The sequence below is a fragment of the Pristiophorus japonicus genome, chromosome 9, assembly GCF_044704955.1.
Source record: "Pristiophorus japonicus isolate sPriJap1 chromosome 9, sPriJap1.hap1, whole genome shotgun sequence".
Classification (NCBI taxonomy): Eukaryota; Metazoa; Chordata; class Chondrichthyes; family Pristiophoridae; genus Pristiophorus; species Pristiophorus japonicus.
Genome location: NC_091985.1, coordinates 153,934,548 through 153,957,140, shown reverse-complemented (window position 1 = coordinate 153,957,140; position 22,593 = coordinate 153,934,548). Strand labels below are relative to the sequence as shown.

At 48.6% G+C, this 22,593-nt stretch overlaps 1 protein-coding gene across 1 annotated transcript in view; it reads left to right on the top strand.

Moving 5' to 3' along the window:
* The window catches only part of LOC139273939 (centromere protein J-like), a 216,393-nt gene that overhangs the window by 150,848 nt on the left and 42,952 nt on the right, over positions 1-22,593 (top strand). Inside the window, exon 11 of the mRNA XM_070891010.1 lies at positions 7,519-7,628. Within this exon, the coding sequence (XP_070747111.1) occupies positions 7,519-7,628 (110 nt within the window). The remainder of the gene's footprint in view (positions 1-7,518; positions 7,629-22,593) is intronic.

The window sequence follows — 22,593 nt, the reverse complement described above, 5'->3', positions numbered from 1 at the left end:
GGGGGAATGGCCAGGGTGAGAAAGAGTAATTGGTTTTACATGGACTAAGGCATCAAAGGTGGTGGTGAGGGTATGGTTGAGCAGATCGGTAGATGTCATGGTGAATGGAAGGCCAAAGGCTGGACAGTTGGCAGTTCATAAATGCAGTTGTAAGTGAGTCAGGAGAGAGTTTTTTCCAGGGGCGGACACAGAAGGAGGTAGGGTTGTGGGGTGGGGAGGCGATAGAAGAGGGATGTGGGTGGAGAGCGATATGAGGAAGTGGTCTGAAATGGCCTATTCTGTGATTGACATGATGGGAGTAGCTAGGCCACAAGAGATGGCAAGGACGAGGGGGTGGCCGTGAATATGGGTTAGGGCGTTTACATGGAGGGAGAGATTAAGGGAGGATAGGAAGCTAGTGAACTTAGGAGAGACAGCGTGGTGAATTAAGATGGAGGTTGAAATCACCGAGGATGAGAAGTCGTTCGGTGTAGAGGCAGTGGGAGGAAAGTAGTGAAGAAATATTGGTAATATTTTTATGGTACCTGGGTACGAGAATTTTAAATGAGAGGTGAGAGGGGTGGAATAGAGGAAGATGCTCAAAGGAGGATAAAGTGCAGGAGGAGTTAGGGGGACATTCTAAGTTGCTGCTGAGAGCCACACCACCACCACGGCGGTCTGAGCTGGGCAAGTGGTGGAAGATATAGCCAGACGGGGAGGCTTCATTTAAGGGTAAGGTGTCATCGCCCCTTAACCAGGTTTCTGTCAGGGTCATGATGCCGATGCAATCATCCACAATAAGCTCATGGATGGGACCGTCCTTGTTCGAAAGCAAACGGATATTCTGGAGGAAGATGCAGAGAGGGTCGGTGATGGCTGCCCCACTGCCTGCTTCCACAGGGTCAGCACAGGGACGGGGTGTGAGTTGGACGGGGAGGAGATTGGCAAGATTAGCCCCCAGTGGGCGCACTGAGCGGTAAGGTTGGTGAGATAGTAGGATGGAACAGTTGGGGTTGCTGCTTGTAAGGAGGCAGCGATGAGTGCCTCAGTGGGCCCTTTGTAGGATGCCAAGAGAGGCACAGAAAGAAGCTGTAGGCTTATCTAGAAAGGAGCCAAGCCTGGGACAGCGGCAGGAGAGTAGGAAGGTCGAAGAGTAATGAAGGATTGGGGTAGGGATTTGGGTAGGCAGAGTATCTGAGAGAGGAGAGTAATGTAATTGTGTTTTAGAAATGTTTGTTGTTGATTGTTAGATGACTGAGCTGCAGATAAATAAAGAAATGTTTGTAGTTACTGCATAGACCTATAATCATGTCTGGTGAATTTTTTTTATCGCTTTGACATGTTTTTTGTGGCGTTTACTCCAGTTTAAAATCCCTTGCTCAGGTTTTTATGAGCAACTGAGTTCTGCAAATTTCTGCTTCTCCAAAAAGATAAAGTGAATGAAATATTGAAACACCTATTTTACCTCATACATCTTGAACGACTGCTTTCCTTGGCATGACATTTTTGTGACACCTACAACTCAGGAGCCATCATGTTCCGCATTAATGTCTTAATTTTTTTGCCACTTCTGAAATTGTGCTTTAAAAAAAAATGTTCTCAGAATGTGGGCAATGCTGACAAGGCTGCATTATTACCCATCTCTAGATACCCTGAGAAGGGGATGAGCATTAAGAGTTAACCAGACTTAGAATCACATGTAGGCCAGACTGGGGCTGCAGGTTCCCTTCCCTGAAGGACATTGGTAGACCAGTTGGATTTTAATGATTGCCATTGTGGTCATCTTTTATGGTGCTATTCCAAAAATAAGTAGCTTTATTAAATTTAATCTCATGATTTGCTTTGGTGGAATTTAAATTTATGACATCTGGGTTGCTGGTCTTGGGATTTAAATGGGGACTCAAGATGAAGTATGGGTCATGTTCACTGCCGTATTGAGGGTGTCTGGAAGGAGGAGCCATTTTCTTGCTTATATTCACCCATCCTCCGCACTTATTTGATTTCTTCTCATATTGCACCCACTCCACTATTGACTGAGTGCTACTTGGCTTGAACATCCGGTGAGTTACTTTGTGATTGGATTTCTGAGTGGCCTACACCTCCTTCACCTTTACACTGACCAAAGAATATCCATGGCAGCTGCGTGGGTTAGTTACCTGATTGTTTGGGTGACCGAGCAACATCACTGTCTGTGTGGTGACCTGAACAAGATGAAATTGTCTTTGGTTGGCCTGCGGTCATCCTCTGTCTGACTGGCTGGCACTGCCATGTTGCGGGGGCACAAGGAGCTGGATCCTCATGGGGAATTTGGAAAGGGATATCCTTGTTCAGCATGAAGTCCTTGACCGACTCTGGCAACACCAATGTCAGTGTTCTCGCTCAGGCCAACATCCCCAGTTTGATGAGAACGACCAGGAGATCCAAGAGCTATTAAATCGCAAGTGCAGGGTATTTCTGAACCTAAAACAAAATCCCAACTCGGGAGCAGCAAAGCAACTTTACAGATGGCTTAAGGTCAAGGTCCAACAAAAAACCCGTGACCTAAAGAATAGATAGTGGGTAGAGAGAGCACAGGAGATTCAGCAGCTGGCCGACAGCCATGGTGTGCAAGTCAAGTCCACCTATGGCCCAAGCACACGAGGCCCCACCCCACTGCTGGCCAAGAACAGAGAGACACTCATCAAGGACACCGAGGCAGTCAGGACCCGCTGGAAGGTGTACTTCAAAGATCTCCTTAACCGTGACTCTGCATTTGACACTAGTGTCCTCGACTCCATTCCGCAGCATGCTACCCGCCACCATCTCAGCAAAAACCCAGCCCTGCACGAGGTAGAAAACGCCATCTGTCAGCTGAAGAACAACAAGGCACCGGGAGTGGATGGAATCCCCGCTGAGGCACTAAAGTATGGCGGAGAGGCACTATTGGCACAAATGCATGACCTCATCTCTCTCATCTGGAAGGAGGAGAGCATGACGAGAGATCTCAGAGATGCAGCAATCGTGACCACCTTTAAAAAAGAGGACAAGTCCGACTGCGGTGAAATCTCCCTGTTATCTGCCACTGGGAAGGTCATTGCTAGAATCCTCCTCAACTGTCTTCTCCCTGTGGCTGAGGAGCTTCTCCCGGAGTCACAGTGCAGATTCCATCCACTACGGGATATAACGGACATGATCTTTATGGTGCGACAACTACAAGAGAAATGCAGGGAACAGCACCAACCCTAGTACGTGGCCTTGTTTGACCTTACAAAGGTCTTTGACACTGTTAACCGCGAGGGACTATGGAACGTCCTCCCCAAAAGTTTGTCGCTATCTTCTGCCTGCTCCACGACGACATGCAAGCCGTGATCTTGACCAATGGATCCACCACAGACCCAATCCACGTCCGGACTGGAGTTAAGCAGGGCTGCATTATCACGCCAACCCTCTTCTTGACCTTCCTCGCTGCAGTGCTCCACCTCACACTCAACAAGCTTCCCGCTGGAGTGGAACTAAACTATAGAATCAATGGGAACCTGTTCAACCTTCGTCGCCTCCAGGCCAGATCCAAGACCATCCAAACCTCTGTCGTCGAGCTACAGTAAACGGACGACGTTTGCGTCTGCGCACATTCAGAAGCTGAACTCCAAGTCTTCATCAACATCTTCACCGAGGCATACAAAAGCATGGGTCTTACACTAAACAACCATAAGACAAAGGTCCTCCACCAACCTGACCCCGCCACACAGCACTGCCCCCCCAGTCATCAAGATCCATACCTCGGGAGTCTATTATCAGCAAGGATAGACATCAACGACGAGGTTCAACACTGCCTCCAGTGTGCCAGCGCAGCCTTTGACCGCCTGAGGAAGAGAGTGTTTGAAGATCCGGCCCTCAAATCTGACACCAATTTTATGGTCCATAGGGCTGTAGTGATACCCGCCCTCCTGTATGACACAGAGACGTGGACCGTATACAGTAGACACCTCAAATCGCTGGAGAAATACCACCAGTGATGTCTCCGCAAGATCCTACAAATCCCCTGGAAAGAAAGACGCACCAACGTTAGTGTTATCGATTAGGCCAACATCCCCAGCATTGAAGCACTGACCACACTCGACCAGCTCCATTGGGCGGGCCACATTGTTCGCATGCCTAACACAAGATTCCCAAAGCAAGTGCCCTACTCTGAACTCCTATATGGCAAGCGAGCCCCAGGTGGGCAGAGGAAACATTTCAAGGACACCTACAAAGCCTCCTTGATAAAATGCAACATCCACACCGACACCTGGGAGTCCCTGACCAAACAACGCCCTAAGTGGAGGAAGAGCATCTGGGAGGGCGCTGAGCACCTTGAGTCTCATCGCCGAGAGCATGCAGAAAATGAGCGCAGACAACGGAAGGAGCGTGCGGCAAACCAGGCTCCCTACGCACCCTTTCCTTCAATGACTGTCTGTCCCACCTGTGACAGAGACTTACATTTCCGTATTGGATTGTTCAGTCACCTGAGAACTAACTTTGAGAGTGGAAGCAAGTCTTCCTCAATTTCAAGGGACTGCCTGTGATGATGACATTTGGGTGACGGAGCAACATACTGTGTGGTGACCTGAGCAAGATGAAATTGTCTTTGGTTGGCCTGCGATGGTATTTCCTATAGGTCTTCGCAATACATATCCAGGCACACTTCATCCTCTGTCTGACTGGCTGGCACTGCCATGTTGCGGTGGCACAAGGAGCTTGATCCTCATGGGGAATTTAGAAAGGGATACCCTTGTTCAGCATGAAGTCTTTGACTGACTCTGGCACACCAACATGTTGAAGCTGCCTGCCAATAGCAACTAGCATGATACCCTGGCGAGCTACTATTGCCCTCATTGAAATCTCTCACTAACGCTCAAGCCAACATCCCCAGCATCGAAGCATTGACCACGCTCAATCAGCTCCGTTGGGCGGGCCACATCATCCGCATGCCCAACACAAGACTCCCAAAGCAAGCGCTCTACGCGAAGCTTCGACACGGCAAGCGAGCCCCAGGTGGCCAGAGGAAACGCTTCAAGGACACCCTCAAAGCCTGCTTGACAAAGTGCAAAATCTCCACCGACTCCTGGGAATCCCTGGCCCACGACCACCCAAAGTGGAGGAAGGGCATCCGGGAGGCGCTGAGCACCTCGAGTCTCATCGCTGAGAGCATGCAGAAATCAAGCGCAGACAGCGGAAGGAGCGTGCATCAACCCAGGCTCCCTGACCACCCTTTCCTTCAACCACTGTCTACCCCACCTGTGATAGAGACTGTAGGTCCCGCAATCAACTCCTCAGTCACCTGAGAACTCACTTTTAGAGTGGAAGCAAGTTATCCTCGACTCCGAGGGACTGCCTGTGATGGTGAAGGGGGTTGGAGTATAGTCATCAATATTTTGGTTACTCTGTATACAATACCTTTATTCCAAAGGGCGAGTTTAACTTCTTCAAATACCTGTTTCAAAGCCTGGAGAAAGGCTTAAAAATGTCACTGTTCAGCCAACTGAAGCTTTTGTTCGCTCTTAGCTCTACCTTTAGCCGTTATGGTCTCTGGTCTGAAAACTGTGTACCCAGATCGCAAAGGCTATTGGGTGATTCAGGTCCAAGTACATGGGGGCAGGTATTCCATGATCCAATGCAATGTTTGGTTCACCTTAATGGTCTAATTCTAGGTCAAGGCCCATGGGAATTTCAAAGATACAGATTTTGTTGCATAGCCCCCTCTGTTGTTAAAGTTGTCTATTTTTAATGGACATTTCCCGACCTCGATCATACAGTTTATCTGAGTAGTCAGGTTTGTTATATCTGCTTCACTTTTGTGGACATGGGTCTCAAGCTCATTAATGTGGTGTTCTGCCTGGGTGTGTGCATCATGAAATTCATGGATTCCATTTGCATGTTTCTAACCATTGTTGAGAAGTTCTCCTTTCTCTCTCATAATTCTGAGAGTAGGGTATTTTTAAGTCATTTGGGGCTGTTTTCTGCTGGGGTCTGTGCATTTTGTCTGTTGTGTGGGTTGAAACACTTTCATACTTCAGCTACATATGGAGTGTTTGCATTTGGGAGGATTGAAGGTTCTGGATGTTGCCACATCAGTTAAGTCTGTTTGTTCATATCCATGCACTGGGCGTTTCCTCTGTGGTGCCCTTCTGTTTGGCAATCCTGCAGCCTGCTTCCTTATGGAGGCTGTTGATGCACTGTCGGGCATGATGATTCCGTGCCCTTGGCCACCCCATGGAGCAGGGAGTTCAGCGAGACCTAGCTGGTGGTCTTCAGAAGAAGGCTGCAGTTACAGATTCTTGAAATTTGAGAGACTGACCTCTGAGGAAAAGGTGCTGCTGAGGATGGGCTCTGCGGCTTCTCTAACTTGCCCATTGGTTTCTAACTTGGGGAGATGGTCGGGCTTCAGGTCCACCCTGTTTAACCCCACAGAAGCCAGTGATCCTCTCTGCAAGTTCCCTGTGCCTCCCCTGACTAACAGATCAACCCTTTTCTTCAATGCTGAATCTGCCAGCTGGACTTTGGCATTTGAGTGCTGCTTGTTTGCGGTATTTGCTACCAGGTTTGGGCTGGTACCAGGAGACAGCTCTGAGTTGAAGGTTAGTGCCTTCTTTTATTGCCCAGCTGTTTGCTTTAATTCTGAATCTACTAATGGGACTTTGGCAGTTCAGCACTTCTTGCTTGAAGCATGTTGTGGGGTCTGACTTTGAAGCAGGAAGCAGCGCTGCTTTAATGTTGAGTGCCTCCTTTCCCCAGACTGGCAGATCAGCTGTGTGCTTCAATGTTGAGTTGGCTGGCAGGATTTTAAAAGTTGACTCTTCTTGTTTAAAGCAATCAGTAGCAGTCGTGGGCTAAGAATGGGAGAGGGTGTTCCTTTCATGTTCTGGCAGGGAACTGTGTGAAGTAGCTGGGTGCCTGTACGTCAGCCACTGGCACAACCATTGTACTTATCGGCAGTAGTGATGTCTCACCGGAGAAGCAAGAACGTTTCCATCTTTCTAGTAGAGCAGGAGAAGGGGGTGGGACAGGTGCACCATGAGACAGCAAGGTTGTCGGATGGAGAACCATGGCCTGCTATCCCAGTAGGGTAGCTGCAGGACAAGGGGTGCAGATCTCTGGGTTCCTTTTGTTAGAGGTGAGGGAGTCTAACCCTATTTTGGTCAGCATAATGAGGTTAATGTGCCTAGCTTCACAGTCACTGTCCTGGATCTATGGGCAAGATTTATTTCAAAAATTGGCATCAGGTTCTGAAGCTGCGAGCGGGCCCATCACCTCCAGGGGGCAGCCTTCCTCTTCACTCAACACATCCCCCAGATGACCCAGCGAGGTCAGGGAATGGAAGGGAGAAGTCAGCTCCTCCCACTCGATGGTGGAACATGCTACTGCTTGGTGTGAAGCACCAGTGGGTTGGTATTTGCAGATTATTCTACATAGCTACATTTGTCAAATTCACTGAGATACGCAACTGCCCAAATATTAAATTCTTGATGCGTGCACAGAAATTGCATTGAAAGATGTTAATAACCTCCCCTAATTTTTTAGGTGTTCAATCTTCCAATTCAGGTAGTTCTGAGGATAATTCCTGCATGCAGTTGCAAACAACAGAGCACGTCTTAATGTCCAGGTCCCAGAGTAACACTGCTAAACTACAGGTAACTGAAAATATCAAATTAATCAAGCTGCACTGCCCGTGAATAGGGTTATATTGACTGAACCGTAAGAACTGAAATAAATTGGTTACTAAAAACAGTGCTTGTGATGTATATACTGTCTAAGTTGCTGTTGTGAACAATGAGGTGTTTATTGAGGGTTGGGGAAAATTGCCAATTTTTTAAAGGATGTATTTTGCTCTTTTTAGTAATCATTTATTTTTAGATTTAAACGACTGCCAATCGAAATTATGGCTGGCAGGTATTGTTGTTCATTCAAATTTGTGAAACATGAATTTGATAGTAGGAAAGGCAGAAAACCGATCAGTCACATTAATGCTGATTTCTCACGTCACACTCACCTTCGTTGCCTGGTAATCAGTGTGGATGCTGACAGTGGTTGGCCAACTCTGGAATGCAAAGGAGAGAAAGAAAGACTTACATTTACATAGCACCTTTTACAGATGTCTTAAAGCACTTTTGTGGCTTAGTGAGTTACCAAGTGTTATTTAGTTTTTACTTGTAGGATTTATTAGGGCTCTGTCTGTAAATCTGGGTGACTGGGAGGAATAAGGTCATGAGTAACTCCTATATAAAATTGTAGGTGATAGGGAAAGACTTAGGCTCCAAAATTTGGCACCCGTAGCGTTGGCACTGCGGGTGCCGATTCGGGTCCAAAATGCTGTCCGTGGCACGTGGTAACACTTCTGGTGTGGGTTGCGCTGGATGTCATCTTGCGCAGCTCGTTCACATGGGCGCAGTGTTGTGGGGTATTAGTATGCAGAGTAAGCAGATCGTGACATCAATCTGTGCAATGCTGAATTGATGCCAGCGCTGCCATTTTGGAGCTCTTCTCTCCAGCTAACACCCTCTCTTAAACACGCTTGCTAAGCACGTGTTCAGCAGCAGGTTAGTTGCAGCGTGGAGGCCCCGACCTGCGTGATAACACCAGCAGCAGGTCGGGCCCATAAAGGGTGCAGAGGAGATTTACTAGGATGCTGCCTGGAATGGAGAATCTTAGCTATGAGGACAGATTGGATAGGCTGGGTTTGTTCTCATTGGAACAGAGGAGGTTGAGAGGAGACCTCATTGAGGTGTACAAAATTTTGAGGTGCCTGGATATAGTGGATAGCAAGGGCCTATTTCCATTGGTGGAGGGGTCAATTACGAGGAGGCATAGTTTTAAGGTGGTTGGTGGAAGGTTCAGAGGGGTTTGGGGGGGGGGGCTTCTTCACACTGAGGGTTGTGGGGGTCTGGAACACACTGCCTGGAAGGGTGGTGGATGCAGAAACCCTCACCACATTTAAAAGGTGCTTGGATAGGCACTTAAAATGTCGTAACCTGCAGGGTTGCTGATTAATTGCAACTGGCTGTTGCTGAGTTTGTCAGAGGTGTTTGTGGTTTCTAGAGTTATTTCAAGTTGTCAAAGTCTACAAGGAGTGGTGTGGCAGGTGCTGAAGGACTTTGTCCTGCCTTCACATATTCTGCACCGCCCACTTGCTCCCAAACATGGGTTCAATAGTCAGCATTCCACTTGGCCTATAACATGACAGGGAAAATGAGCAAAGGTGACACAGAGCAGGACAAGATGCTGGGGGAGGGGGAGGGGGAGAAGGGCTCTCAGCAGGAGGCCATATCCATCCATGGTGCTCCTACCTGAACCTCAGCGAGGAACAATGTGTCAGATGTCTGTGCTTCACAGCCTCACTGAAAACTGCCACCTGCTGCAGCCACAACCACAGCCTCAGAGCAGGACGAGGACCACTTTGCCAGTGGCTGTGAAGGTCTCGACGGCCATGAACTTTTATCCATCGGGCTCCTTCCAGGCTGGAGCAGGAGATTTTTGCAACATCTCCCAGTTTGCCGTCCACTGTTGCATAAGGGAGGTCATTGAGGCTCTGTATTTCTTTCTCTCTGGCTAGAATGTAACAGGTGGAGTGAGCATGCGGCTTCACGAGGATTTCAGGCTTCCCCATGGTACAGGGTCTCATTTGTTGTATGCATGTCGCTTTGCGGGCGTCGCATCCCAATTCTGAGACATACTGTAACCGAAGGGGACTTCACTCCTTCAATGTCCAGCTCGTTTGCGACCATACGCTGTGTATCATGCAGGTCAATGCCCGGTATCCTGGAAGCAGTCATGATACCTTCATTTTGCAGCAGTCCGCTGTCCCATCGGCAATTCTGCCACCACAACAAACCAGAGGATGGCTACTGGGAGACCAGGACTATCCGTTAACAATACGGTTTATGACTCCGGCGCACAACCCGCACACACATGGACAGCATGCATATAAAGAAAGCCATACTGCCACACGAAACATAGAGCATGCTATTGCAGTGCTGAAGCAATGCTTCCGCTGCCTGGAACGCTCTGGAGGAGCCCTGCAGTACTCGACAGAGTGGATGTCGAGATTTGTGGTGGTCTGCTGCATGCTGCACAACCTTGCCATCGTGAGGATGCAGCCCTTGCCACCAGCCATACATCGACCAGCTGAGGAGGAGAAGGAAGCAGAAGAGGAGGAGGCAATCCAGAAAGCCTTGTTCTGGCCAGGCTGTCCATGACTGACTCATCCAGCTGTGATACCAGTAAACATAACCCCAGTTCCCCATTCACCAAAAATCTCACACCTTACCTTTGCTCTGTCACTGACCGTCACAGCAGTGTAAAAATAAAACCAACACTCCAAACCAAATTTATAAATGAAATCATGCCATATTGCATACAAACTTAAAATAATCAGCCCTTTGTGTTCCCTTATTGCCTGCCTTCAATGAACCTTTGCATTCCCTAGTGTCCCTATTCAGTACTACTCCAGTAGTTGCAGCATGGCTGGTGGAAGGCTGCTGACTTTCAGTGGGGGAGACTGCAGATGGCCTTGGAGGATGAACACATGCAGCTCTGGGCCTAGAGTACCCTGCTTTGGAATACACCATCTTGGCATGGGCAGTCTGGGATGGCTGATTGACAGGCAACAGCAAGGGCACTGGCGGAGTGGCAGGGGTGGGAGGTCGAATGCTGTCATCCTGAGAGAGGACAGCAGGTTCGTGCTCCATGGAGCTGTCATGTATCTTACATTATTATATATAACTGTATCCTAACATGCTATACATGACTGTAATAAGATATGACCTGTAACCACCAGCATACCTTACCACCAGGGGTGCACTTGCAAGAGACAGTTATATAAGGACAGGTCTCAGGCAAGTGCAGCATTCCAGAGCTGTGAAATAAAGGTGCAGGTCAAGAGTGACCTTGACTTCACTGCATGCCTCGTGTGAATCTGTACTGAGGGGACAGGACTTTACAGTGGCGACGGGTTACGGGATTACAGAATCCACAGAATGGCGAACAACGAATCAGATGAAAAGTACAATGCTGGAGACAATTGGGAGGACTTTATAGAAAGGCTCTAGCAAAGCTTTGTAACCAAAGACTGGTTAGGGGATGACAAAGCAGATAAGAGAAGAGCCCATCTCTTGACCAGCTGTGGCTCAAAAACATACGCTTTAATGAAGGATCTGCTGGCACCCGAGAAACCAGCAAGCAAGTCGTTTGAAGAATTGAGCACACTGGTAAGAGACCACCGGAAGCCAGCGAGCAGCCTACACATGGCCAGACACAGGTTCTACAACGACAGACGCTGTGTGGGCCAGAGCATACCCGACTTCGTGGCAGAACTTCAGAGGTTGGCTAGTTTATGTGAGTTCTCCGATGAACTGAGGAGAGAAATGCTGAGAGACTTGTTCATTGAAGAAATAGACCACGCAGGCATATTCCGAAAGCTCATAAAGACCAAGAACCTGACCTTAGAGGCAGCAGCACTGGTTGCACAGACATTCTTGGTCGGGGAAGAAGAAACGAGGTTGATTTACAATGCAGTTACGACTGCTAACGAAATAATGCTACCCCCACACACAGACAAAACCGGGAGAATAGGCTCTTGACAGCAGGCAGTGGCGCCAGAAGCCATCAAGGGCCACAGGAATGGCCGTTCACACCTCATCAACCCACAATGCGAGCAATCAACTACAAACTAAGAGAAGCTCAAGAGAGATCAGCCAGACGCAGCTCATTCTTTGGGAACAATGAAAGCAATCTGTGCTGGAGGTGTGCGGGTGGGCACTCGTCAAGGGGATGTCGATTTCAGCAGGCTGTTTGCAGGAACTGTGAATATACAGGGCATTTGGCCTGCATGTGCAAAAAAACAGCAGCTCAGCTGGTATATGAATCAGATGGGTCGGAAAGCGGACCAGAAGACGGTGGGGACGGTACCTGGGACACCAATGTACAGCAGGTCAACACGATCAATGGCCGCTGCTCCTATAACAGGACACCTCCTATAATAATGAGGGTCCTACTCAACGGGATACCTGTCAACATGGAGCTGGATACGGGAGCGAGTCAATCTCTCATGGGCGCTCAACAATTTGAACAACTGTGACCGCATAAAAGAGACCAAAACTCACAAGGGTCGACACCAAACTAAGGACCTATACCAAAGAAATCGTACCAGTCCTCGGCAGCGCCATGCTCTCTGTCACACACAAAGGGACAGTGAACCGACTTCCCCTATGGATTGTCACCGGAGACCTCCCAGAACTGCGGGGGAGAAGCTGGCTGGCAAAACTAAATTGGAAATGGGATGATGTCCATGCCATGTCATTAGAGGAACGGACTTGCTGCTCAACAGTTATAAAGCGATTTGAACATCTCTTTCAGCCAGGTGTGGGCACTTTCAAAGGGGCCAAAGTCAACATCTACATCACACAGGATGCTAGACCGGTCCATCACAAAGCCGGAGCTGTACCCTATGTGATGAGGGAAAAGATTGAACACGAACTAGACAGGCTTCTGCGGGAAGGCATTATATCACTTGTGGAATTTAGCGACTGGGCAAGTCCCATCGTCCCAGTCATGAAGCCTGATGGATCCGTACGAATCTGTGGGGAATACAAATCTACCATAAACAGAGTCTCCCTACAGGACCAATACCCGCTGCCCAGAGCGGAGGACTTATTTGCCACATTGGCTGGAGGTAAACTTTTCTCAAAACTAGACCTCACATCTGCGTATATGACGCAAGAATTGACCGAAGAATCCAAGCCACTCACTACCATCAACACACATCGAGGCCTTTTCATGTATAATCGATGCCCATTCGGCATCAGGTCGGCAGCTGCCATATTCCAGTGCAACATGGAGAGTCTGCTCAAGTCCATCCCGGGGACGGTTGTATTTCAAGACGACATACTTATCACGGGCAGGGACACCGACTCCCATCTCCGTAATTTGGAGGAAGTACTAAAGCGGTTGGATTGGGTAGGCCTACGAGTCAAGAAATCCAAGTGCCTGTTTCTCGCACCCGAGGTTGAATTTTTGGGCAGAAGGATTGCCGCTGATGGAATCCGCCCAACAGAGTCCAAAACAGAAGCAATTCGCCTGGCACCCAGGCCCCGGAATGTCTCAGAACTGCGCGCCTTTCTCGGGATACTCAATTACTTTGGGAACTTTATGCAGAACTTAAGCCTCTCCACGTGCCACTCAGGAAGGGGTGCGATTGGTTTTGGGGGGACGCCCAGGAACGCGCCTTCAATAAGGCACGCAACCTTCTGTTCTCCAACAGTCTTTTGACTTTCTTTGATCCAGGTAAAAAGCTAGTTCTCACATGCGATGCGTCAGCGTGTGGGGTCTGGTGCGTTTTACAACATGTCAATAGTACGGGCAAATTGCAACCCATAGCTTATGCTTCCAGGTCACTTTCGCGGGCGGAGCGCGGGTATGGAATGGTAGAGAAGGAGGCGCTCGCGTGCGTGTATGGTGTCAAAAAGATACACCAATACCTTTTCGGGGTCAAGTTCACATTAGAAACCGACCATAAGCCCCTCACGTCCCTCCTATCCGAGAGCAAGGCAATAAACGCCAACACCTCGGCGCGAATTCAACGGTGGGCACTCATGCTAGCATCCTACGACTATACCATAAGGCACAGACCAGGCACAGACAATGATGCTGATGCGCTCAGCAGGCTACCCCTGGCGACCACGGAAGGGTCTGATGAACAGGACTGTGAGATAGTCATGGCAATCAATGCCTTTGAGTCCACAGGTTCGCCCATGAAGGCTCGCCAAATCAGAGCCTGGACGGCCAGCGACCCCACGTTATCCTTAGTAAAAAGATGTGTCCTAACCGGTGACTGGGCCGAGGTTCGTGATGCCTGCCCCGAGGAATTAAAACCCTTTCACAGGCGCATGCATGAGCTATCACTACAAGCAGACTGCCTGATGTGGGGCAGCCGAGTAGTCATGCCTCTGCGAGGCAGAGAGTTATTTGTCCGGGAGCTCCACCACGAGCACTCATGTTCTCATGAAGGCCATAGCCAGATCCCACGTCTGGTGGCCTGGTATTGACGCGGACTTGGAGCTCTGTGTCCGAAGGTGCACCATTTGTGCCCAACTCAGCAATGCCCCTAGGGAGGCTCCCTTGAGCCCCTGGCCATGGCCTACCAAACCGTGGTCGCGGGTGCACGTAGACTATGCGGGCCCATTCATGGGCAAAATGTTCCTCGCAGTTGTAGATGCATTTTCAAAGTGGATCGAATGCACCATTTTAAACTCGAGCACAACCTCCACCACTGCGGAGAGCCTCGCAACCATGTTTGCAACGCACGGAAAACCTGACATATTGGTCAGTAACAATGGTCCGTGCTTCACCAGCGCAGAATTCCAAGATTTTATAATTGACCACGGCATAAATCACGACAAGACGGCACCGTTCAAGCCGGCCTCCAACGGCCAGGCGGAGAGAGCAGTGCAAATCATTAAACAAGGCATGCTCAAAATCCAAGGTCCCACGCTGCAGGGTCGCCTGTCGCGACTGCTGCTGGCATACAGATCTCGTCTGCACTCATTGACTGGGATCCCCCGCGCGCAACTGTTGGTGAAAAGGACTTTAAAAACAAGGCTCTCACTAATCTTCACAGACATGCACGAAATCGTTGAGGCAAAGACTCCAGGATGGTATGTTGCCTCCCTGGTGCAAGGGTCAAGGATGTCTCAGAGCGGGTTAAGGACATTCTAAAAAGAGAGGGAGAACAGCCAGTTGTCGTGGTGCACATTGGTACCAACGACATAGGTAAAAAAAAGGGATGAGGTCCTACGAAACGAATTTAAGGAGCTAGGAGCTAAATTAAAAAGTAGGACCTCAAAAGTAGTAATCTCGGGATTGCTACCAGTGCCACGTGCTAGTTAGAGTAGGAATCGCAGGATAGCGCAGATGAATACATGGCTTGAGCAGTGGTGCAGCAGGGAGGGATTCAAATTCCTGGGGCATTGGAACCGGTTCTGGGGGAGGTGGGACCAGTAAAAACTGGACGGTCTGCACCTGGGCAGGACCGGAACCAATGTCCTATGGGGAGTGTTTGCTAGTGCTGTTGGGGAGGAGTTAAACTAATATGGCAGGGGGATGGGAACCAATGCAGGGAGACAGAGGGAAACAAAAAGGAGGCAAAAGCAAAAGACAGAAAGGAGATGAGGGAAAGTGGAGGGCAGAGAAACCCAAGGCAAAGAACAAAAAGGGCCACTGTACAGCAAAATTCTAAAAGGACAAAGGGTGTTAAAAAAACAAGCCTGAAGGCTTTGTGTCTTAATGCAAGGAGTATCCGCAATAAGTTGGATGAATTAACTGTGCAAATAGATGTTAACAAATATGATGTGATTGGGATTACGGAGACGTGACTCCAGGATGATCAGGGCTGGGAACTCAACATTCAGGGGTATTCAACATTCAGGAAGGATAGAATAAAAGGAAAAGGAGGTGGGGTAGCATTGCTGGTTAAAGAGGAGATTAATGCAATAGTTAGGAACGACATTAGCTTGGATGATGTGGAATCTATATGGGTAGAGCTGCAGAACACCAAAGGGCAAAAAACGTTAGTGGGAGTTGTGTACAGACCTCCAAACAGTAGTAGTGATGTTGGGGAGGGCATCAAACAGGAAATTAGGGGTGCATGCAATAAAGGTGCAGCAGTTATAATGGGTGACTTTAATATGCACATAGATTGGGCTAGCCAAACTGGAAGCAATACGGTGGAGGAGGATTTCCTGGAGTGCATAAGGGATGGTTTTCTAGACCAATATGTCGAGGAACCAACTAGGGGGGAGGCCATCTTAGACTGGGTGTTGTGTAATGAGAGAGGATTAATTAGCAATCTCATTGTGCGAGGCCCCTTGGGGAAGAGTGACCATAATATCAGTTCCTATCGAGTGGAGGGTAGCCAATGTAACCCCTCTTTTTAAAAAAGGAGGGAGAGAGAAAACAGGGAATTATAGACCGGTCAGCCTGACATCGGTATTGGGTAAAATATTGGAATAAATTATTAAGGATGTCATAGCAGCGCATTTGGAAAAAGGTGACATGATAGGTCCAAGTCAGCATGGATTTGTGAAAGGGAAATCATGCTTGACAAATCTTCTGGAATTTTTTGAGGATGTTTCCAGTAAAGTGGACAAGGGAGAACCAGTTGATGTGGTATATTTGGATTTTCAGAAGGCTTTCGACAAGGTCCCACACAAGAGATTAATGTGCAAAGTTAAAGCACATGGGATTGGGGGTAGTGTGCTGACGTGGATTGAGAACTGGTTGTCAGACAGGAAGCAAAGAGTAGGAGTAAATGGGTACTTTTCAGAATGGCAGGCAGTGACTAGTGGGGTACCCCAAGATTCTGTGCTGGGGCCCCAGGTGTTTACATTGTACATTAATGATTTAGACGAGGGGATTAAATGTAGTATCTCCAAATTTGTGGATGACACTAAGTTGGGTGGCTGTGTGAGCTGCGAGGAGGATGCTATGAGGCTGCAGAATGACTTGGATAGGTTAGGTGAGTGGGCAAATGCATGGCAGATGAAGTATAATGTGGATAAATGTGAGGTTATCCACTTTGGTGGTAAAAACCGAGAGACAGACTATTATCTGAATGGTGACAGATTAGGAAAAGGGGAGGTGCAACGAGACCTGGGTGTCATGGTACATCAGTCATTGAAGGTTGGCATACAGGTACAGCAGGCGATTAAGAAAGCAAATGGCATGTTGGCCTTCATAGCGAGGGGATTTGAGTACAGGGGCAGGGAGGTGTTGCTACAGTTGTACAGGGCCTTGGAGAGGCCACACCTGGAGTATTGTGTACAGTTTTGGTCTCTTAACTTGAGGAAAGACATTCTTACTATTGAGGGAGTGCAGCGAAGATTCACCAGACTGATTCCCGGGATGGTGGGACTGACCTATCAAGAAAGACTGGATCAACTGGGCTTGTATTCACTGGAGTTCAGAAGAATGAGAGGGGACCTCATAGAAACGTTTAAAATTCTGACAGGTTTAGACAGGTTAGATGCAGGAAGAATGTTCCCAATGTTGGGGAAGTCCCGAACCAGGGGTCACAGTCTAAGGATAAGGGGTAAGCCATTTAGGACCGAGATAAGGAGAAACTTCTTCACCCAGAGAGTGGTGAACCTGTGGAATTCTCTACCACAGGAAGTAGTTGAGGCCAATTCACTAAATATATTCAAAAGGGAATTAGATGAAGTCCTTGCTACTAGCGGGATCAAGGGGTATGGCGAGAAAGCAGGAATGGGGTACTGAAGTTGCATGTTCAGCCATGAACTCATTGAATGGCGGTGCAGGCTAGAAGGGCTGAATGGCCTACTCCTGCACCTATTTTCTATGTTTCTATGTTTCTATGTAAGCTGACTGAGTACCATGACAGAAATTCGAGGGGGAGATGGAATGAGATAGGGGACAAAGTGTTTGTATTAAACTATGGCAGGGGTCCCAAATGGCTTGCAGGGACAGTAACGAGCAAGGAATGAAACAGGCTACTGGTAGTGCAAATGGACAATGGCAAAACCTGCCGTAGGCGTATAGACCAAGTCAAGAGCAGATTTACCAATAACACTGCGGAACCAGAGGCAGACTACAATGTGGAACTCGCACCACACCTGGTGGACAGACAGAGGGAACAACCTGAGGAAAGGGCAATCCCAACAGACAGCTCAGGCGAGTCAACAACAATCACACCAATCGAAACAGACAGCCCAGGCGCGATACCAGCAACCACACCCAAAGAAAAACAGACATCAAGGCAAACAACTGAACCACAACTCAGACGTTCCACGTGAGAGCGTAGACCACCTGAGAGACTGAACCTATAAAGACAATAAGCCCTTGGGGGAGGGTGATGTCATGTATCTTACATTATTATATATAACTGTATCCTAACATGCTATACATGACTGTAATAAGATATGACCTGTAACCATCAGCATACCTTACCACCCAGGGGTGCACTTGCAAGAGACAGGTATATAAGGACAGGTCTCAGGCAAGTGCAGCATTCCAGAGCTGTGAAATAAAGGTGCAGGTCTAGAGTGACCTTGACTTCACTACATGCCTCGTGTGAATCTGTACTGAGGGGACAGGACTTTGCAGAAGCCACTGCCACTCCCCCGGGGCAGCGCCTCAGTAATCCCAATAAGCTGTTTGAGGACAGATTCCTGGACTGCTGTGACATCCTGCAAGTAATATTTCTACTAAGCTGCATGGCCGTACAGCTGTCAGGCGGTCCCACACAGGCCGCTTACATTGGCTGCAAGCCCCTTTGAACACTGGTAACCGTAGCCATGATGCAGCAGTCTGAGCTTGCGTGGCAGCAAGCTATGCTTGCTTCAATTAAGTCTGAGCTTGCACTGCAGCTCCCAGACGTTGGGTAGCTTCTGCTTGTGGTGCAATGGAAGGTAAGAGATCGACTATCAGGCGCTGCATCCTTGTTGGGTCAGCAAGTGTGCTAATGGAGTTGGCCAACACATCCATGCTGGAAAGGATGGGCTCTAAACGCTAAGCAAAGCCCTGTGCCAGGTTGATGCTAGATTCCTCCATGTTCTTTGACATTGACCGCAGGCTTTCTGGCAGGCTTCCCAGTACACCAAGCATTTCAGCTTTTCACACCAAGCATTGCATATACCAGTCGACTGCCTTCTATAGCCTACCTGATCGAACTGCTCATCTGAGTCCTCTGCCGCTGAACTTGTGTGCAATCATGCCTTCCGGGGAGCTGTCATGGTACCCTTGCCACCTGCCCTGACTGCAGGCCACTCGTGCCCAGTCTCTCACCACATGCAGATCCCGCGTCTAAGCTATCCTCGAACAGAATGACTGCTGCCAACGACTGGAAGCTGCGCAGAAGCTCTGTGCATAAATCTGTGGTGGTTTAAGTATTGCTACATAACAATTTCTTGGGAGGAGGGATTACGGAGATTTATTTGTTTGGAGCGTGAGCTCTGTGTGAAGGGAAAGGAGAAAATTAATAAAAATGGACGTTTTCTGAGTTTCATTGGCGCAGATTTTCTTTTGCTGACGCAGTTCTGTGCGGCAGGAGTGATGCTGCCGCCCCGCTTGGTGCAAAATCGGGGCCTGCAGGTTCTTACTCGGGGCTTGAGGCTGACAGCAGGTGTCTATAAAGTCTCCCTGCCAGCTCCCTGTGCCCTGCTACCTCCCCACTCCGGAATATTCTCTCCGCCTTCCATCACCATAATTCAGTGTTCTTCTAGCTCACACTCTCTTCCCTAGCCACTTCTAGCGCGTGTTCCCCTTTCAGAGGTGCAGGCTAGCTTTAAGTGATGCTAGCCTCAAACGTACGTGGGTCCCTTGCTGAGGCACTAAGCCACTGAACAACGTGTTTTGTGCTTCCTCACTGCTGAAATCATTTAACTTAGTATGCATGCTGCCTGCATCAGACTCAACAGGCTAATCATGTCTCTCAAAAATGGCGTAGAAATGGTGGTAGCCACATGCACGGCGGGTAGGGGTTGTGTTCAGCACATTTCACTTTTTAAACCCCCTCCCCATGACCCTCTCCTTCCTGCCATAAGGGATTAATATCAAGGCCATTATCTCTCACACACTGACATACACACTCTCACACTCTCTCACAGACAATTTTTTTATAAATATAAGCAGACCATCCGTAGCATTGCTCACAGTGAATTGGAGGTTTCATTAGAATGTTATGCCAAATAATGGCTGATTTCTGGGCACTAGATAAGTGCTCAGGGTAATGAATTTCAGGCAGCAGTATCTCGTGCCTCAGAAGTGCCCCAGCTGTTAAATTGGATGGGGGCGTCTTTCGAGTATCCAGGACACCCGCCTACAGCACGCATGAGAATCCTTGAATATGCTAATCAGGGTCCTAGAACCCAGCTCCCAAATTCAGTAGAAACTGGGTGGAGCATGTCAGTTTATCCAGGTCTACTGTGGCCTAACCAGCGTCCATAAGCGGTCGCCAATGAAAAGATAAATAGCTTTTTATTTACTTACCTTAATGTGAAGCCAGGAGGAGAGGGAGTGCTACTTCTGATGCCAAGCTGGCCAATTCTGCAAAGACCCTAGCCGGGAGCTGCATCAGGATGCCCAAATGGCATTGGCTTCCTAGTTTTATGGAAGAGTTCCAAGGACCAATTTGGAACACACTGAGGCCAACAGCATCGGGTACACGTCCCAGGCCCGCCTCCCCCTTTGCATCAATTTTTGGACCACTAACTTTACAGCACAGGGGGCAGCCCTGAGACCTGGAAGCCCTAGGAACAAGCCTGGGGTCTTGAGAAGGGTGGCAGCAGATTTGGTTGGCAGCTCAATTCGCTGCAGGAAGGTCAGAGGTCTGGCTTTTAGCTTCCTAATTGCTGGAACACAAGATTGTCTGTAGAAATTTGAGGTGAACACAGTCACAGAGTGAGAGTTCTCTCTTCCAAAGATTAGAGCTGAATAGTTTCAAAGATTTACTAGTCTGTAAAGTGAATTTAGCCCATTAACAGAAAGGTGTGCGTTTATTATTTTCTATTAAAGGGAACATTATCACAGGTAGGATATCCTTTGCTATCATACATCAGTAAGTTTAGCAGAAATGGTTAAAACTATTTTCTGCAGGTGAAAGTACGCTTCCTGTTATATGGCTGCTGCACCCCTTTAAGTAGCTGCAGCATTGCCATAAACGGTGATCCCCATTCTGCGTGCTTCTTAGGTGGATTGAACGCTGGAAGCTTACATGGAACATGATAATTGTTATGTATGCAACCCGAGGCAACCTGTATCATACCACCACTAGTGGGCTTACCTGTTGGAGTCCCAAGAGATCCCAGTATCTCTTGGGAGCACTGTATATCAGCAGGCCTTCCATGCTGTACCAGCACTCTGGAGTTTGAATAAAGGAGCTAAGGTCACACTTACTCATTGTCAACAGTACTCAGTTGCATTACTTTATTATGAGCTTAACAACTGGCGACGAGATAACGAACAACCACGCGAAAATGCAAAGAATTGTTGGTATCCTGGAGAAATTCTCAGAAGGGGATGATTGGGAGGCCTTCATGGAGCGACTCGACCAATACTTCGTGGCCAACGAGCTGGAAGGGGACGAGAACGCTGCCAAAGGAAGGGCGATCTTCCTTACCGTCTGTGGGGCAACAACCTATGGCCTCATGAAGAATCTTCTAGTTCCGGTGAAACCAACAACCAAATCCTATGAAGAACTGTGTACACTGGTCCAGGAGCACCTAAATCCGAAGGAAAGCGTTTTGATGGCAAGGTATCGATTCTACACATGTCAACGGTCTGAAGGCCAGGAAGTGGCGAGCTATGTTGCCGAACTGAGGTACCTTGCAGGACATTGCGAATTCAATGGATTCCTTGAGCAAATGCTAAGAGACTTTTTTGTGCTTGACATTGGCCATGAGTTTATCCTTCGCAAACTATTAACTGTTGAAACACCGAATCTGAGCAAAGCCATAACGATAGCCCAGGCATTTATGTCCACCAGCGATAACACCAAACAAATTTTGCTGCATAAAGAGGTTTCGGCTAGTACTGTACACAAAGTAACATCGTTTTCAGGCAGGAATGCATATGGCAGAACGTACATGCCGGCAGCTGCATGACCTCAGATGACCCAGAGTCCATCATCAATTGTTAATGCGAGGCAGTTAACACCTTGTTGGCGCTGTGGAAGTGATCATCGAGCCCATCAATGCCGCTTCAAACATTATGTGTGCAAAGGCTGTGGAACAATGGGACACCGCCAGCGAATGTGCAGATGAACTTCAAATCCTGTAACCACCACGTTGCAGAGGAGAATCGATTCATGGTGGATCAGGTTGAACTAGAGACTCGAACCGAGGAGGCAGAAGTGTACAGGGTACACACCTTCACCACGGAATGTCCTCCGATCATGTTAAAAGTTGAACTGAACGGAATTCCTGTATCCATGGAACTGGACACGGATGCGAGTCAGGCTATCATGAGTAAAAAAGCCTTCGACAGGCTGTGGTGCAACAAGGCACCCAGGCCCAAGCTGAGCCCTATTCACACCAAGCTGAGAAATTACACTAAAGAGCTGATCCCTGTAATTGGCAGCGCAGCAGTAAAAGTCTCCTTTGATGGAGCAGTGCACGAACTCCCAGTATGGATTGTACCAGGAGATGGCCCCACACTGTTCAGCAGAAGCTGGCTGGGAAAAATTCGCTGGAACTGGGACGACGTCCGAGCGCTCTCATCCGTCGACGACGCCTCATGTGCCCAGGTTCTGAGCAAGTTTCCGTCGTTGTTTGAGTCGGGCAATGGAAGTTTCTCGGGGGCAAAAGTGCAGATCCACTTGCTTCCCAGTACACGACCTATCCACCACAAGGCACGGGCGGTGCCATATATGGTGCAAGAGAAAGTGGATATTGAGCTGGACAGGCAGCAGCGAGAAGGCATCATCGCGCCGGTGGAGTTCAACGAGTGGGCCAGCCCGATTGTTCCGCTTCTCAAAGGCAGTCGCACGGTCAGAATTTGTGGGGACTATAAAGTAACGATTAACCGTTTTTCGCTACAGGATCAGTACCCGCTACCCAAGGCAGACGACCTATTTGCGACCCTGACTGGAGG